Genomic DNA, 18,539 nt, shown 5'->3' on the forward strand with positions numbered 1-18,539 from the left:
TTCAGTATTTATATCTGTTTATCTGTTTTCTATATTCATCTTTTTAAAAAAAAGATGCTTTCTAAAGAGAGACTGTGGTGTAGCATATATTTTGCGTGCAGAATGACAAAAGTCAAATTTCTAGTTAAAAGGATCAGGTAGCAGATAATGAGGAAGGAATGACTTGAGACAGAGCTGGCAATACTGAGTAGATGGGCAGGCGGGGAAAGAGTTTTGTATGGCTTCAAAACCAGTATGCGGGTGTTTGCAGAATTACAGAACAATGCATCAGCAGGGCGGGGAGAACCAAAGGCGGACAATCCAGTTTCCCCAAACACACCACTGGGCTTGTGGCAGCAGAGCAAAAGCAGGAACAAAGTGGCAGTATTGAGCCTATTTCCAAGGTTTTGATTTTTCCCTTAGCAATATTGCTCCCATTGGAAACAGTGGGAAGGAGAATAAATATACCAGCTCCAGGGCTGGTATGTTTCCCTCCATTTTGTGGCCATGTCAGGGGTCATTTTTCCAGTTTGCCCTCAGCCAAGCCTTCTTTATACTTCTGTTGAGGTTAAAGCTCTGATATCGGTAAAGCAAGGGATGTGAAGGTTTCCATAGCAGCAAGGAGCAGCTTCACAAGGTCAGGTTTCTCTTCTGATGGCAAATTTCTCTCTACACTCAGAGAGGTCTGAAACATCCTCCCAGTGACCATAGGACTGCAGCTATTTTTATAAAAAAATACATTTTTATTAAAGATTTTCTTGGTTTACAAAAGTACATGCCTTACCTATTTTTTTCAGGTTGTACAGTATTTCTTACAGATCAGTTACATTTGTTATGAGAGCTTAGTGTTGAGTACAGTACAGTCATACCTCTGGTTGAGTTCGCTACGGGTTACAAACGCGCCAAACCTGGAAGTACCGGAACTGGTTACTTCTGGGTTTCGGCGTGTGCGCATGCGCAGAACCACCAAATCACGCCACGCACATGCGCAGATACTTTGCTTCAGGTTGCGCTCTTTTCATGTTGCAAACGGGCCTCTGGAACGGATCCCGTTCACAACCAGAGGTACCACTGTATAAGGTTGGAGAAGAAGAGAGGGGAGAGGAGGGGTGGGGTGGTGAGACTTACATTCTTTTGTATAGTGTGCTTGGGTAAGGTAGTTCTTCCTCTTACCTTGGGAGGGTAAAAGTTTCTCTGCACTAAACAACCTTGCATGCCTGCTTATCTTTTCAGCCACCTGATAACCAGAAACTGGGCTTATTAGAAGCAATGTTAAAAATTGGTGACTGGCAACATGCACAAAACATTATGGACCAGATGCCTCCATTTTATGCAACTTCACACAAACCTATTGCTGTTGCTCTTTGTCAGCTTCTTCATGTGATGATTGAACCTCTCTACCGAAGGTAAAGAAATTGAATAGATGATATGTGCACTGGGAATGAGATAACTCATTCTGAATCTGACCGCACACAGGTTAGAGCTCAATGTCAAGCCTACCAAGTGGCGGTAGCGACGACGAAGAAGACTTTCTTCACCGCCTCTATTGCATCTGCAGAAAACAGCCGCAGGAGACTTTTTCAGGTGGTTCGCAATTTAGCAGAACCACCTGCTTCATCAGGGCCCAGTACAGGCCACATGATCTCCTGCAATGATTTTGCAAAGTTTTTTTGCAGATAAAGTCACTCAGATTCGGGAAGAGGTAGACTCCACTGTGGGAGCAGGGCCAGGGTGGGAGAATGCTAAGAGTCCTGTCTAGTCTAGTTGCGTGAGATCAATTCCAATCTGTTACCTCCGAGGATGTGGACAGGCTGCTTGGACGAGTGAAACCAACCACCTGTCTCCTTGATCCTTGTCCATCCTGGCTTATAAAAGCTAGCCAGGAAGGGCTGGGCGATGGGCTTCTCGGGGTGGTGAATGTTTCTCTCTGCGAGGGAGCCATCCCAGACCCACTTAAAGAGGCGGTTATTAAACCGCTTCTTAAAAAAACATTTTTAGATGCGGCCAATATGGCCAACTATCGCCCAGTCTCAAATCTTCCATTCTTGGGAAAGGTGATTGAGCGAGTGGTTGCTGAACAACTCCAGGCACGCCTGGAAGAAGTGGACCATTTGGATCCCTTCCAGTCGGGATTCAGACCTCATCATGGGACTGACACTGCCTTGGTCACACTGGTCGATGATTTCCGGCGGGCTAGGGACAAAGGTGAGAGCTGTTTCCTAGTTCTGCTGGATATCTCAGCGGCTTTTGACACCATCAACCATAACATCCTTCTGGACCCATCTAGAGGGGCTGGGAGCTGGGGGCACTGTTATACAGTGGTTCCACTCCTTCCTCCTGGGTCGTGTTCAGAAAGTGGTGGTGGGGGATGAGTGTTCAGACCCCTGGGGCCTCACTTGTGGGGTGCCACAGGGTTCTGTCCTCTCCCCCATGCTTTTTAACATCTACATGCAGCCACTGGGAGAGATCATCAGGGGGTTTGGGCTGGGTGTTCATCAATATGCGGATGATACCCAGCTCTACCTCTCTTTCAAATCTGAACCAGTGAAGGCAGTGAAGGTCCTGTGTGAGTGTCTGGAGGCGGTTGGAGGATGGATGGTGGCTAACAGATTGAGGTTGAATCCTGACAAGACAGAAGTACTGTTTTGGGGGGGGACAGGAGGCGTGCAGGTGTGGAGGACTCCCTGGTCCTGAATGGAGTAACTATGTCCCTGAAGGACCAGGTGCACAGCCTGGGAGTCATTTTGGACTTGCAGCTGTCCATGGAGGCGCAGGTCAATTCTGTGTCCAGGGCAGCTTTTTATCAGCTCCATCTGGTACATAGACTGAAAACCTACCTGCCTGCGGACTGTCTCGCCAGAGTTGTGCGTGCTCTAGTTATTTCTCGATTGGATTACTGCAATGTGCTGTATGTGGGGCTACCTTTGAAGGTGACCTGGAAACTACAACTAATCCAGAATGCGGCAGCTAAACTGGTGACTGGGAGCGGCCGCTGAGACCACATAACACCAGTACGTTTCCGAACACAATTCATAATGTTGGTGCTGACCTTTAAAGCCCTAAACGGCCTCAGTCCAGTATACCTGAAGGAGCGTCTCCACCCCCATCGTTCTGCCTGGACACTGAGGTCCAGTGCCAAGGGAACCAGCAGAGGGCCTTCGCGGTAGTGGTACCTGCCCTGTGGAACGCCCTCCCACCAGATGTCAAAGAGAACAACAACTACCAGACTTTTAGAAGACATCTGAAGGCAGCCCTGTTTAGGGAGGCTTTTAATGTTTAATAAATTATTGCATTTTAATGTTCTGTTGGAAGCTGCCCAGAGTGGCTGGGGAAACCCAGCCAGATGGGCGGGGTATAAATTATTATTATTATTATTATTATTATTATTATTATTATTATTACAATCTAACCATGCATAAGTCTGGCTGTGATTGATTGAAATGAGCTCTTCTTAACCTTTGATTCATCTGCGGAGATGTTAGGAAATATTTATGAACTTTCTAAAAGCTTACACATGATGCCCAAAGCTAGGAGGCCAATGAGGCTGCTTGTTGTTTAAGGATGCCAAGTCTTAAAGTGAAAACAAATGTACTAATACCTAGGTAGGCACTGCCTGTGTTAGGGCCTAGTTCCAAACTTTCTATTCTCCTAATGTGTAAATGGGCAGGTGGATAGAAAGAGATCCAAGAGAAAGAAAGAAATCCTGCTCAGTCCCTTTGTAGGCAACAGTAGCAGTGTTGCTGAAAAGGTCTCAGCAGAAAAGGTTTTCTACAGTATGATTTTTTTGTTGTGATATTTTTGCTTGGTCTGGTGTATTTTTTTTTTAATTCGTTCTATACCTGCACCTCTTGTGCAACATAGAAATTGTTTGCAGAAGTTGTTATCTGAATGCATATCCCTTTGCCTAATATTCACCAGGTCCTCTATTTTGGGGTTGGTTGTACATTATGTGGAGGAAATCTGACAAGTGCATGGATGTTGCAATTACAGGTAATGCACAGAAACTGTAGAAGAAAGTACTTTGATAGGTTTAAAGTGCATTGTATAAACCATATCTACTTTGCATGCAGAAGGACCCAGGTTCAATCCCTGGAATCTCTGAATATCCCCTTCTGACACCCTGGAGAGCTGCTACCATTCAGTGTAAGCAATACTGAGCTAGATGGACCAGTGGTCTGGCTCGGTAAACAGCAACTTCCACTGCTCCTAACTGTAAAACTTGCCTCTCATTTACAGAGTTGGAGTACCCAAAGGTGCCAGAGGGACACCAATTCTTCCTTTGCAAAACAAGAGAGCACCCAAGCAAGTAGAAAGTTTTGAAGATTTAAGAAAGGAAGTGATCAACATGCTTTGTTACCTTGGCCCACATCTCTCTCATGACCCCATATTGTTTGCAAAAGTAGTGCGTCTTGGAAAAGCATTTATGAAAGAGGTTGGTAACCTTACAGTTAATGAACAAAATATCCTAAAAACTGTTTCTGTGCCCTGCAGAAGTATATTTTGTAGCTTTGTACATATTAGCATGCATGTGTGGGAGACCAAAGAGTTCCTGAAAAGATTTTAAAAGGAAAATGTTGATGGCCTAATCTTGTCCCTATTTAAAGTGAAAGGTGTTAGCGTTCTGAAAGTTGAGTAACAATAGAATAGATTTCTTATTAAACACAAATAAGAAACAATTACAGCCTTTATAATCTATTCTATAACGAAAGATTCCTTGGCAAACTTACAAGATAAAATACAACTAGCCAAAGATTACTTGACAGTAGCATAGAAAGTAACAATAAAAAATGATGCAGCCTAAAAAACAAGAAGTGTAGAGTAAAACAGTAATACTTAAAACAGGATTTTAAAAAGTTCTCCGGAGAAGATGTCAGGATCTGAGTTGGCTACATGCAGGTAGAGGTGATTTTGAACTGCCCTGAAGTCCTTTATTGCTTGGTTACTCTAGCATCAAACCCCAAAGATCCTGAACGATAAAGGCAAGCACTTCAAATTGGGCCCAGATATGGAATGGAAGCTGGTGGAGATGACTAAGCTTCAGCATAATATGTTTTTTAATGCCCAGTCCTAGTTAGTTCAGAGTATGGCAGCAGGATTGTGAGCTGAAGTTTCCATACTGTTTTAAATACGGCCTCATATCCAGCATATTGAAGTAATGCAGATGAGAGGATACCAGGGCCTGGGTGATTGAAATGCAGCTATACATGTTCAGGTTGGACAGCAAATTATGATTTGCTACAAAGAAAATGACTGGAAGTTTTTAATTTCCATGTGCAAGGAAGGGGGGCTGGGAGAAGGGAGCTTACGGACCAGAGGCCCACACCTGCTCTTCTCTAGTAATGCTAACATGTATAATGTTGGCAACTCTGCTCTAAAAACGTTAGTAGATGTTTGGGATACAGGACGTTTGCTAACAAGATGTCTGTAAGTCTTGTAGCACTTATTCTTTCCCTACCCTGCCACCCCATTATACCCCATTATTACTTTTCATCTTTTCAATTGTAAATTGTGAGTAATACACACTTCCAGTGTTTTAAAATGCTATTTCCGACTGACTAAAACAACAACAACATGTAAACAGGTACCAAAATGAAGCTTTTATGCCATCTGGATTTTGGAGTGTTTCTTTAGGATTATGTTATAAGTTGTGTGTACAAATAATGTACTGTTGCCAATCCATTGAGAGAAAATTATAACCCTTTTCTTACAGAAAAGTGCCCTGTGTAATTTCCTTGTTAAACAGCTGAAAATATTCACAGTAGTTTCCATGGAAAGTACAGTAAAATTTGTTATCTAACACTTGCAAGTTTTTAAGCATCTGTTAACTACTTGGATATCACTTGTAAATCTAAATCCTTGACAGTTTTTGACAAATGTCTCTGTAAATATCACTTGCACGGCACAATGTATTTTGCAGAAAGCATCTATCATACTGTTGAGACTTGGTCCCCCCCCCAATAGTAGTAAAATGTCTGAAGTGTGCAATTGCAAACAAGTTAAGCACAGTTCAAGGCTGCAGTTCACACATTGGCCCAACCATTGTTTAAGAGTAGATGAACCTCTCCTTTGATGCATTTCCACAAAAAGGAGATTGAAAGCATCTGTTCCTAGATTAAACTAATCAGAGTTTGCTTGTTATTGTCAAAACTGCAGGCTCTGGTTATTTTAAACTGTATTTTTTTAAAAACAACAACAACAAGAAGTAGTCATGTCTTAAATTACAGTTTGATCCTATTTTGTGTCAGCAGACCATACTTAAATTAATTAACCATAGATTAATTTATAATGATTGGTTGAAAACAGAAAGGAGATTCTTCTAATTTTCTTGCTGTCTTGTCAGAGGGAAGGAAGGAATTCACAAACCCAAGGCCCATTCATGAAACTAAACTGGTTTAGTATTAAGCCCAACTAGGCTATTGGCTTCTAAAGGGAGGGAAGCATACTTACAAGAGGGTCCAGACACTTGTGGTTGTTCATACTCCGGAGAGCTGCTACAGACCTTTGTGGCCCCCTCCTGTGTTCAGCAGTAAAGAGAGCTGCTCCTTACTTACTATTCACCATGTTCAGTACCCCACTTTCTCTTCGGCAGCAGAGGACCAAGGAATCCAGTGCTGATCCCTGCACCTGGGAAGGGGGAATAACCTGACTTGTCCAGATTGTGTCTTTGATATGAAACCATTGCATTTTAGTAGTATTTGATTGTTCGTTGTTGTTTTTAGCATCAAGCAGACGCAAGCAAGCAAGATGATAAAGAGAAAATGGTGAGCTGTTTTAAAATGTATTGTTCATTCCCCGCCCCCTTCCAAACTTGATTATAAGTGTGGCAGAAATGACCACCATATATCTGGATATTCTATGTAATGTGGTGGAACAGCGATAATAAAAGTTGCAACTCACAGTGCTGATCCTGTGGCCTGCCACTCTGGCTGTCTTGGAAGGCCAAGGAAGGTTACAGAAGCTTTGAATATGTTTTACTTCTTTGTTTCTGTAATAATAATACTTCAATTGTTGTATTAACATTTTTAATGTTGTAAGATACTTTAGACGGGCTTCACTCTGAAGTGTGGCATATTAATATTTCAAAGTAAGCAAGAGGCAGAATGCTTCTAAAGCCTCTCTAGCTTCCAGGGCTCAAGTGTACTGTTGAAGACCCAAACACTTGCCTGGCCTCAAATGTGCACTGAGATGTTCACACATAATGTTCATTCATTTCAGTGCAGAAAGTTTTCAGAGCTTGTGTTATTAGAGCAGTTCGCCAACAGGGTGAGGGGAAGTGAGAGGATGTTATATATGCACCAGCATTTCTTGCCTCCTCCCCCCCCCCCCCCGCTCTTCCACGATGTCTATTCCTATTGTACATCACATGTACATCATAGCTGCCAAATACAGTTTTTCTACCTCGGTTGCCTGAATAGAAAACGCAGGTGATTGGTCAACTAGGACAAATGTGTCCTGATTTAGTAGTGCCTGTGGTGAACCTTCTCCCTTGGAATAATGGGACTGTAGACATTAACACCTGTCTTTAAAAGATAAAACCAGAAGACCCCACTGTTGCCACAGTGACTTCATTCATTTTTGCTGTTTTGTTTTCTTCACAAGTCTAGTGGGAAGGTGGCATAGAAATGTACTGGAATAGCAGCTTCTGTATATTGTCATATTTTAATGGTTTAAAGCTATGTTGACTTTTAAATTCGAAAATATGTAACAGAAAACTGGCAGAATTTAATCCTTTTTTAAATGTAAAACTAGTAGCCATAGACTTTGCTTCATAAAGTTGTAGAATGTCTACCCTTTTATTTTGCCTTCAAATAAGGTAACTCCTTTCCTTTCCTTCAGGAGTTATTATTCAGCTGTTTGCTGAGTATTACAGACCAGGTTTTGCTTCCTTCTCTTTCTTTGATGGATTGTAATGCATGCATGTCTGAGGAACTCTGGGGGATGTTTAAAACATTTCCATACCAGTATCGGTGAGTAATTACCCATTAAAAACTATATTGCATCAGAATTTTGCTATCAAATTATCTAAGAGAGGCATTAAATATATATTTTGATTTATTGGAACCTCCAATAGGTATCGCCTCTATGGACAGTGGAAGAATGAAACATACAATAGTCACCCACTACTGGTGAGAGTTAAAGCTCAGACAATTGACCGAGCCAAATACATTATGAAGTAAGTTATGTTGAAACTTGTTTCCTCCTGGGGAATGTTGATGAGACTATAGAGCAAATTGTAGCAGGGCAGTGATTACCATTGGGTTCTTTGAAGCTGGCTCCTTGGGATTGCAGCCTAAGTATTGGATTGAAATGCTACCTGCTATTACCAAGTAATACCGTGTTTAAATGAAACTTCCTAAAATGTAATTTATATTTAAGAAAAAAATACTGCTTTAACTTAGAAAGCTGGGCAGCCTGACAAGACTTCTGCAATTTAATATTAAATCAGTTTCAGTTTCATTAGATGGTTAGATAAATTACTGTACACGAAGAAGCTTCCATTTACAGAAGGAGAGTTTCATTCATGGAACGGGTCCTTTCACGAACACAGCTCCCTTTTCATGAATGGAAGCTTGCTCCATGAAGAGAGTAATTATCCCACCGCATAAGGAAATATGATGGCTAGAACCCTGGGTACAGGTTGTTACCATAGGAGTAGTAGGTGTGTCAGAAAATGTAGCTGTTGGGACTGTGCTATTTTAAATAATGCCAGCTTAAATGATAAGATGAATATACACTAGCTTTACAACCTTGTTGAATCTTTTCTGCCCAAGAGCGTTAATTCATTACAGTTTGCCCATTTGTATTTTATATCCTCTGTTCCAAGCTGAATACAGAAATCATATTTGAAAGTTGCCTGTAACATAAGTTTTCCCTGGGGGAATTGGGAAGGTCTATCTGCATTTACAGGAAAATAGATTAATCTAAAGCTGTGACTAGAAAAATGTGAATATAAGACTGCAAAGAGAGGAACTAAAATGTGAATGTACTCTTGTAGGCGTTTAACCAAGGAAAACGTAAAGCCATCCGGAAGACAAATAGGAAAACTGAGCCACAGCAACCCAACCATTTTATTTGATTATGTATGTGGCAGGATAAGTATTGACTACCTTTGCTTTTGTAGTAGCCCCATTTAAGTTACCTTATTCCAAAAAACAAGTTGAATATTTTAAAATGGGGGGTGGGGAAGACATGGTAGAGGTATATAGTATTACGCATAGTGTGGAGAAAATGGATAAGTTTCCTGCTTTAAAATGCTAGAAATTGGGGCAAGTCAGTAAAGCTGTGTTGTCAGGACAGGAAAAAATGGTGCTTCTTCAAAGAGCCTATATTCACCCCCACCATATGTAGCAATGGCTGTCAAACTGGATGGATTTAAAAGAGAGTGAGACAAATTCATGGCAGAGGAGGCTGTAAATGCCTACTAGCTGTGATGGCTTTGCTCTGCTTCCATTTTGGAGGCTGTATGCTCCTGAATACCAGTTGCGGGGAATTACAAGTGATGAGAGTGCTGTTGTGCTCAGGTTCTTCCCATAGGCACCCGATTGCCCACTTTGAGAGAAGGAAGCTGGACTAGATTGGCCATTGGCTTACTCCAGCAGGGCTCTTCTCATATATTATGTTGGGAAAACAGCACACATTAACTATGCAATACAGATGTGTCCATGAAGTGTCATTATTTACTTGTTTTTTCTTCGGATTGAAAACCATAGCAGTTTCTTTAAGAGTTTTTAAGGACTTCTGGCTTCTTCTTCTTACACTTGGGAAACTCATTTTTACTCTTTTTCAGATTTTATCTCAGATACAGAAGTATGATAATTTAATCACCCCAGTTGTTGACTCATTGAAATACCTCACTTCATTGAACTATGATGTCTTGGCATGTATCCTTTTGCTAATTTCTTAGAACTGCTAGTTACCTAATAGTTATACCTCACACAAGTTTTTTTTTTTTTTTTACTGCTCCAATGAGAATCATTGCCTCAGCTGAGCTAGCGCCTATGTTGAACAGGGGCGCTTCTTAAACAGCTCAGCTGAGCAAGTTGCTTTCTAGCCAGAGGAAAGTTCCTGGCCTGCGCCTGCTCTGTGGTTTGCTGCCCTCTGCAGGAGGCAGGGGAGTGCTGAGACAAAAGCATCCTCTGGCTTTGAGTGGTTTACCATCTGGGCAAATATTTTGAACGGGTTATCATGTGTGGATTTAAAGCTGGTTTTCAGCGATCTATCACCATATTGCCCAGGCCTACTCCTAGCACAAATTGAATAATTGAAAGCATATTTAAAAAAAAATCCAACCTGCCAATGTAGCACAGTAGTAGTAATCCCTTTATCATATATTGTAAATTTCTTAATATTTAGATTCACAAACTGCTGTCAATGTAATTATTAAGAGCCAAGCCATATTTGACTGCTCATTTGGCCATGTGTTGTAGATTTAGGGAGTTGTAGCTTTTGACAGAAGAAGAATAAATACTCCTAAGGGTGTTCCTTCTTCTTTGTTTTATCCTGTTTGAGTTGTGGTTAAAGGTGTGTGAGAAAAAAGGAATTTGAGTGAACAAGAACTAAAAACACTTTGGAACTACAGAGATATATATTCCTGAAGTGTTCATCATTTTAGGCTTCTGCTATAATTTCACAGGCAGTAGTGTATGCCAGGTGTCTCAAAATATTGCTAAATTTACAAAGCAAAATACTGCATGTAATTGTTATGTTTGGGAAAGAATTCCTCCTTAACCTCAGCAAAGATTGCATAATTGAAGCACTGGCTAATCCTGAGAAGGAGAGGATGAAACACGATGACACCACAATCTCCAGTTGGCTTCAAAGTTAGTATTTGGGTTTTATCTGTTTATTTTTAATTAGAATTGCGATCCTCTTGTAACTTAGCACCTGCTAACGTGTTTAATTCATTAATTAAAACATGGTTGTTAAAGTGTGTGTGTGTGTGTGCGCGCGCACGCATGCACACAGACCCAAATCAAGGGCGAACAGCATTTCAAAAAACACACACAGCAAATGTATTCCAGAGCCATCTGGGATACAATTCTGAAATACCTATAGAGGAAAAAATAGTGCTTTAGTTACCTGTCTGAAAATCAACAAGGCTCTAGGATGGGAGTTCCATAGGCCTGAGTAATACCTAGTACAATTCAGAAAGAGCAGGAATATAGAAAAGAGGGCCTCCAAGGATCTCCGTTGTTGGCAACAGCTTGGGAGCCACTTGCCTGTATATTCACTGCACTTGAATAAAAAATGGAGCCAGGAAATGTATGGTTGCAGACATGATTCCTTAAGTACAGGAAGAGAGGGCAGGAGGGAGGGACCAGGTGGAATGTAATTTGCACACCAAGAAGTATGAAAAACAAGTTCTAAGGATAACTTGCTTTTGACACATGAGAAATAGTCTATTGATATGACCTTACTGAATGTGCATGACATAGGAAATCTTATATTTCAATGACAGTAATTCAAGTTCGTTTTCCTCCCATTTATTTTAGGTTTAGCTAGCTTCTGTGGTGCTGTTTTTCGAAAATACCCTATAGAACTAGCTGGTCTACTTCAGTATGTGGCAAACCAGCTAAAGGCTGGGAAAAGGTAAGTAGAGCACGGTTACTTTAGATCTCAAAAACCGTGCCAGTTTGGTAGTTTTTGTTGCCCTCATTGGAGTGGTTTAATATATTTTTAATAAGTTGTGTTTAATATAACTTTGCAAACTTTAAGATTTATGAAAATCCTAGGATTCAAAATGTACTAAGACATACACAGTTGGGTAATTTGCACCGAGCAGCTAGGTTACATTCACATCTCCCAGGGAAATTGCACAGAGTGCCCACTACATTGTGAAGCTGCATTGAAGTGCTCATGCATACAGTCTGCTGTTCATGTTGCTGTTACAACACCTTGACACACCTTGCTTCACATGCAAGTAATTTCAGAAAGCTATTGTAATGGGCTCTTAGACCTTTCACAATACTTTCAATAGAGTTCAAGAGCAGCGGTTTTACCTGCCTATGTTTCACTCTTTCTCTCTTCCCCCCGCCCCCTCGCCCATTTTTGTTCTCATTCTTTTCCGTAGCTTTGACCTGCTTATTTTGAAAGAGGTGGTACAAAAAATGGCTGGAATAGAAATCACTGAAGAGATGACAATGGACCAGCTAGAGGCCATGACTGGTGGAGAGCAGCTGAAAGCAGAGGTGTGTTTGAAGCTAGAAAGAAAAGAAAAATAGATGTCCCCAAAATACATACATAGTAGCTTAGGAGGTTTCACCTGCTGTACAGTCGTACCTTGGAAGTCGAACGGAATCTGTTCTGGAAGTCCGTTCAACTTCCAGAATGTTTGGAAACCAAAGTGCGGCTTCGCCAATCAGAAGCCCCATCTGACATTTGGCTTCCAAAAATAGTTTGCAAACCGGAACAGTCATTTCCAGGTTTGCAGCATTTGGGAGCCAAAATGTTCAAGAACTAAGATGTTCAAAAACCAAAGTACGACTGTATTTATTTTTTAAGGTAGACGAATAATTGATATACCTCTGAAAGGTATATTAATACAATAACAACTATGAAAATAATTTTAGTAGCAATCTAGGGCAGTGTGTTCACGTGCCTGATCTACGTGTGACACTTCAGATTCTTAGCAGCAGTGAAACAGGATTGTTTAGCAGGATTATTCCTCTTTGGTCACACACAAGTTTCTCACTGCTGGCCTTAAGCATTCTCAACTGGTACCATCTTTAAATATGGTTAGCTCTTCGTTTTAAATTAAATTAATTATTACTTTACTGGGGCTCAAGTACCTGCTGACTTGGCTCACCCCACCTGCACAAAGCTCCCCTGCTGCTTATTCCTCACCAAAACTCCACAGCTTGCTACTGTTGCAAGCCCAGCTCACTTGCCCACTCCACTTGCCCACACAGCTCCTATCATCATTCAATTCACAAACCCAGCTCACTCTCCTACTTCAAACCAAAGCTGTGATCGCAGCTTGCTTGGCCGCTACCTTGCTTGCCCCACTAACTGCCTGTCCAATGCTTCACCCACCCTGGAGCATGTGCAGCCCGTCACCAGTATAATGATGCACTAGTTTAAATATGGCATAGAGAGAGAAAACTATTAGAAAATCACAAATAAACAATGCATTGTTCAGTTACCTGTTTTAACATTTGCTTCTTGCCAAAGCAATAAACAAGGGAGTTGCCTGCTAACCAGGGATTCGAAACCTGCCTTCAAATGTGTTGTGAAATCCTGGCCAGCAGTGAACTTTCTTGTTTGCCTCAACAGTGGTTAAGCTTGGTATTTGGACCATTGCATAGCATAGGAAAGGAGAAGTGCATGTTAACATGGCCTTCCAGTTTCAGAACACGCAAGTGCTGCTATCAGAATGCTCATCTGCAGATTCAGTTATCCAGACATAAAGAATTATGCCCAAGCCTGAAGTGCATCGCTGATAGAGATACCCAAGCAGCCAGACTTTGCCCACTACTTGACTTGTTTGTGCATTTTCGGTCAGAAACCATGGAAGAGAGGGAGGTGTGAAGAGAGATGAAACAAAGCAGTTTTTCCTTTGTCTCACTTTTGATGGTTGGCTGCAGCCATTTTAGGAAGAAACCATGGTGGGAGTGGGGAGTGAGATCACAGATTAGAAATAATCAAAATCATCAGCTCGTTATGCGAATGCTTGGAATGCGTTGTGTTTGGAAAGCAGGGCCTGCTATACTGGCATGTAGACCCTCAAAGGTTGCCCGAGAGGGTTCGTCACCCTCAGCCTGAAAAAGCTTCTCAACCCCAGATCCTACTGTAAGCCAGGAAATGTCAAATTACTCTAAGCATGCTAGGGAATTGGAAAGGAAGAAACATTCTAACTCAAGGTTTCCTGAAGGCTACTGATTACTGACAGGGTTTGGCGCTGTACACCTTAATTTACATCTTCTGCTGTTTTTCTCAGTTTAGGTATCTTAACTACATTTCTTACTTCTTTGGGCAGGGTGGATATTTTGGGCAGATCAGAAACACTAAGAAATCTTCTCAGAGATTAAAAGATGCACTTTTGGACCACGATCTTGCCCTTCCACTGTGCCTTCTCATGGCTCAACAGAGAAATGGAGTGATATTTCAAGAAGGAGGGGAGAAACATTTGAAACTGGTGGGAAAGCTCTATGATCAGGCAAGTAAAATGATCACATTTGTGTTTTAAACAAACCTTCATGGAAATGCCATGTATACTGCATTCAGAAAACTGAATTTATATTTTGTGGTATAGATGTTTGTTTTACTTGTGTTTTGGGTTCTTCATGAAATTTAAAAGATGGAAAACAAAGTAGCTTCAGTCATGGTAATCCTTTACCATTCATAATGCTGTCACATTGTTTGACAAGATTCCACTGGCCTGCAGTGCACAGCTTCTGAAAGTTCCGTTTCAGGTGTGATCTTGTACTGCTAACCAGATTCAGAAGTGACTACAGATTTAGTTGACTGTATAGTATTGTCATATCTGAAGTTGCCTTGAGTATTCATAAGAAATACATAGTTTGTTCTGTACTGAGGAACCTTTTCTCATTAGTATTATTGTATGTTTATTGCAAAAGGTAGTGATTTTCCAGCTATTTTCAGGTTAACATTATATTTAAATCTCATTAACTTCTAATACTTCTAATCTAATACTTCTCTATTTTTCTATTCAGTGCCATGATACTCTGGTACAATTCGGTGGATTTTTAGCATCCAATTTAAGTACAGATGATTATATTAAGCGAGTGCCTTCTATTGATGTTCTCTGTAATGAGTTCCACACCCCTCACGATGCTGCATTTTTCCTTTCTCGGCCTATGTATGCACATCACATTTCAGTAAGTACAGATGTTCAGTTAGCTTGCAGTCTGTATATCCAGAACACAGTTGTATTGAAAATTAAACCTGTCATTCCAGTGATTCTTTTAAAGGGACCTTGCTGAGATTGAAAGCACTCCTCATTCAGTGACCAGGTTTAAAATCTAACGTGACTTAATTTCTTGGACTTCTTTTTGTATTTAATTAGTTTTGTATTTAAATCTAATAGAGTTAATAAAAAGGGATTTTGTTTTCAATTTGAGAAGTGCATAATTGAGTGCTTGTGTCTTCTTTTTATTAGTCAAAATACGATGAATTGAAAAAGGCTGAGAAAGGGAACAAACAGCAGCAGAAAGTTCACAAATACATTACAGCGTGTGAGCTTGTGATGGCCCCTGTTCACGACTCGGTGATCTCCTTGCACATCCCAAAGGTCTGGGATGATATCAGCCCACAGTTCTATGCTACGTTCTGGTCACTGACAATGTACGACCTTGCTGTGCCACATAGTAGCTATGAACGGGAAGTCAACAAACTCAAAGTCCAGATGAAAGCTATTGATGACAATCCGGAAATGGTATGTATCGTTTTAAATGTATGTTTGCTTGCTGTTTTTAAGAACCTTATCAGTTCATGAAAAACTTTGAGCAAGAACAGTTGACAGCATTGGATAATAGGTTTTTTTTTAAAAAAAGCAATTGCATTTTCTGCTCTTAGGTTTTTAGTTTCCTTGCTCTTCTCCCTAAATAATAATAAAAAAGTTATTCCATACAATTCTGCCTGAGCACTGCATTTCTGCAATTCTGGGGCCACTCTAGACATCTCCACCATCAAGCTATACAGTGACTAGACACAAGAGAATAGCACTATTTGCAGTTGTAGTGCCCAGAATAGTTTCCCAAGAGAGATACATCTGACCTGTTGTTGCTTAGCTCCCCCACCCCAAGTGGGTTTTCTAATGAGCTTTTCCTTGCATAATGGCTGTAATTAGTTTAAGGATTTGTTATTTTATTATAATTTAGATAACAATAAGCCTCTTTGAATTTTCTTTTATGGAAAGGTAGGATATATACTGTAGGAATGGATGAAAAAGGTTATACAATCGTACCTTGGTTCTCAAATGGAATCCAAAAACGTTCGAAAACCAAGGTGCGGCTTCCGATTGGCTGCAGGAGCTTCCTGCACTCAATCAAAAGCTGCTTTGGATGTTCAGCTTCCAAAAAAAGTTTGCAAACTGGAACATCCACTTCCAGGTTTGTAGCGTTTGGGAGCCAAAACATTCAAGTCGCAAGGCGTTCAACAACCAAGGCACGACTGTATTAGCTTTCCATTGGCATTGAATTGCATTACAAGGCTCTGTTAGCAGCAGAATAATGACAGAGGAATATGATATGTAGGTTTACAAGGAGTGCCAGTGTTGGGCATAACCCAGCAGATGTTGGTCCTGTGCAGTTCCTAGCCATTCAAATGGACCTTGCATAGGAGACTATCAAACCCCGGTGATTTGTGTTGATATGGTTTGTGGAATAGAAATATAAGGAACATGTTTTACACCTTAATAAGCCAGCTTTTCATGAAAGACCAGTTTTGAATCCATGTGGTCAGACATAGCACTGTAGGATGGTATAAGGTAAAGGTAAAGGGACCCCTGACCATTAGGTCCAGCCGCGGACGACTCTGGGGTTGCGGCGCTCATCTCGCTTTACTAGCCGAAGGAGCCAGCGTACAGCTTCCGGGCCATGTGGCCAGCATGACTAAGCCGCTTCTGGTGAACCAGAGCAGTGCACGGAAACGCCGTTTACCTTCCCGCTGCAGCACTTATCTACTTGCATTTTGACGTGCTTTCAAACTGCTAGGTTGGCAGGAGCTGGGATCAAGCAATGGAAGCTCACCCCGTCGCGGGGATTCGAAATGCCAACCTTCCAATCAGCAAGCCTAGGCTCAGTGGTTTAGGCCACAGCGCTACCCACGTCCACAGTGCCACCCGCAAGACGGTATGCATACTATCAAATCTGAACACACCGTTTCTTTTTCGTAGCCTCTAAACAAAAAGAAAAAAGAAAAAGAACGCTGTACAGCTCTTCAGGACAAGCTTCTTGAAGAGGAAAAGAAACAGTTAGAGCACGTGCAAAGAGTGCTGCAGAGACTGAAGCTGGAAAAGGATAATTGGCTTCTTGCAAGTAAGTAGGATAGACCTTTTCATCACCAGTCACACAGAATTGCAGCATTCTGACTTTGGCAGGATTTATGTAAATGATTTGTTAAATATATGTAAATGAGTGACTGTTCATTCTTACATTTTTGTAATGAATATAAAAATCATTACTTGAATGCAGACCCAAAAGTTGGCAGAGTTTTGGCACTTTGGGTGGCAGTTTCCCTTACTTGTAAACAGATCTTAGGGCAATTGCAGATCTAATGCCAATGCAATTGTAATTATGCCCAAGAGATTGAGTACCAGCCTTGCAACTTTTGCCCTTCCTTTAGCACATTCTCTCATCCTGTGTTAAATAGATATAGCATCCCTCTTTGCAGCCCAACGTCAACCTGTCTTCAGTAAGTAGGTTACTGGTTCAGGCTTAACTGTCTTGTCACTCGTACCCATTTATCTCTTAGTAGTTTTTCAAGATTGGGGAGAGGGGATTTCCTCTGGGGAGAGGATAGATACCTGGTTGAGGGCTACCTATCTCAATCTGATGGCTTCATCAGGCAAGGACACATGCACCCAAGTATTCCCACTTTATTTCTTCCCTTTACCAGCAAGTTTAAATGCCTTTTTGTGCACGGTGCATGTGGCAAATTAATTTACGACTGAAGATTAGATGGTGACATAATGATGACCTCTTATTTATTTATTAGAGTCCACCAAAAATGAGACTATAACAAAATTTCTGCAGTTGTGTATATTTCCTCGGTGTATCTTTTCTGCCATTGATGTTGTTTACTGCGCTCGCTTTGTGGAACTGGTGCATCAACAGAAAACACCAAACTTTTCCACGCTTCTTTGTTATGACAGAGTAAGTAGCTCTTGTTTATTATTCTGATTATTTTAGAAGTAGTGATGAACGCTTTCCCATCAAGGAAGGAAAGACACACTAGCTGAAAGATGTATTTCTCTGAAATTTAACTCTAGAGTATGGGTAATAATGTCAGTTCCTCAGCTAATAGAGATGAAACCTATTATGGAAACTTTTGAAAAGAGTGGTTGCGAGAGAGAAAAAGAATCCTAAATTTTCTGGATCAGAAAGCTATTTGATGGTTTCGTAGCTTTAAAAGACTGAGAAACCTGTTGGCTTTATAGGATACTAATGAAATCAGGGAAGTTAATTTTTCAGCGTGTAAAAAAATTGTTATACAATTGTTCTCTAACTTTTGTAATAGTAAGGCTTTTTGACATCAGGTTACATTAACACAAGAAACAAAACCTGACTGGAGGGGGGAGGATGATTGGGGATTTCATTTTCATTTCCTTCAAGTTATTGGAATAAAATCCAGTGTTTCAAGTATAAAAACTTGGTTTCATAGCATTGTAATGTGTCAATAAAAAAAATATTCTTGCAGGTATTCTCTGATATAATCTATACTGTAGCCAGCTGTACTGAAAATGAAGCTAGTCGATATGGCAGGTTTCTCTGCTGCATGCTTGATACTGTAACTCGGTGGCATAGTGATAGAGCCATATATGAAAAGGTATGTAAAATGTTCAAATGCTCACTTGAAAACCTGTCATATTTAGAGAAGTA

At 40.9% G+C, this 18,539-nt stretch overlaps 1 protein-coding gene across 3 annotated transcripts in view; it reads left to right on the forward strand.

Annotated features, from left to right (window-relative positions):
* The window catches only part of THOC2 (THO complex 2), a 56,231-nt gene that overhangs the window by 24,555 nt on the left and 13,137 nt on the right, over window positions 1-18,539 (forward strand). For all 3 annotated transcript variants that reach the window (XR_004425834.1, XM_033137937.1, XM_033137938.1), the window contains exons 11-26: window positions 1,213-1,385; window positions 4,216-4,411; window positions 6,699-6,740; window positions 7,816-7,946; window positions 8,051-8,152; window positions 8,975-9,059; window positions 9,767-9,860; window positions 10,719-10,799; window positions 11,472-11,568; window positions 12,050-12,167; window positions 13,955-14,134; window positions 14,652-14,816; window positions 15,098-15,373; window positions 16,835-16,976; window positions 17,656-17,813; window positions 18,358-18,486. Coding sequence is in view for 2 of the 3 variants with exons in the window: in XM_033137937.1 (XP_032993828.1) it covers window positions 1,213-1,385; window positions 4,216-4,411; window positions 6,699-6,740; window positions 7,816-7,946; window positions 8,051-8,152; window positions 8,975-9,059; window positions 9,767-9,860; window positions 10,719-10,799; window positions 11,472-11,568; window positions 12,050-12,167; window positions 13,955-14,134; window positions 14,652-14,816; window positions 15,098-15,373; window positions 16,835-16,976; window positions 17,656-17,813; window positions 18,358-18,486 (2,169 nt within the window). In the remaining variant the exon portion in view is untranslated. The remainder of the gene's footprint in view (window positions 1-1,212; window positions 1,386-4,215; window positions 4,412-6,698; window positions 6,741-7,815; window positions 7,947-8,050; window positions 8,153-8,974; window positions 9,060-9,766; window positions 9,861-10,718; window positions 10,800-11,471; window positions 11,569-12,049; window positions 12,168-13,954; window positions 14,135-14,651; window positions 14,817-15,097; window positions 15,374-16,834; window positions 16,977-17,655; window positions 17,814-18,357; window positions 18,487-18,539) is intronic.

Source organism: Lacerta agilis, chromosome Z (genome assembly GCF_009819535.1).
Source record: "Lacerta agilis isolate rLacAgi1 chromosome Z, rLacAgi1.pri, whole genome shotgun sequence".
Lineage (NCBI taxonomy): Eukaryota > Metazoa > Chordata > Lepidosauria > Squamata > Lacertidae > Lacerta > Lacerta agilis.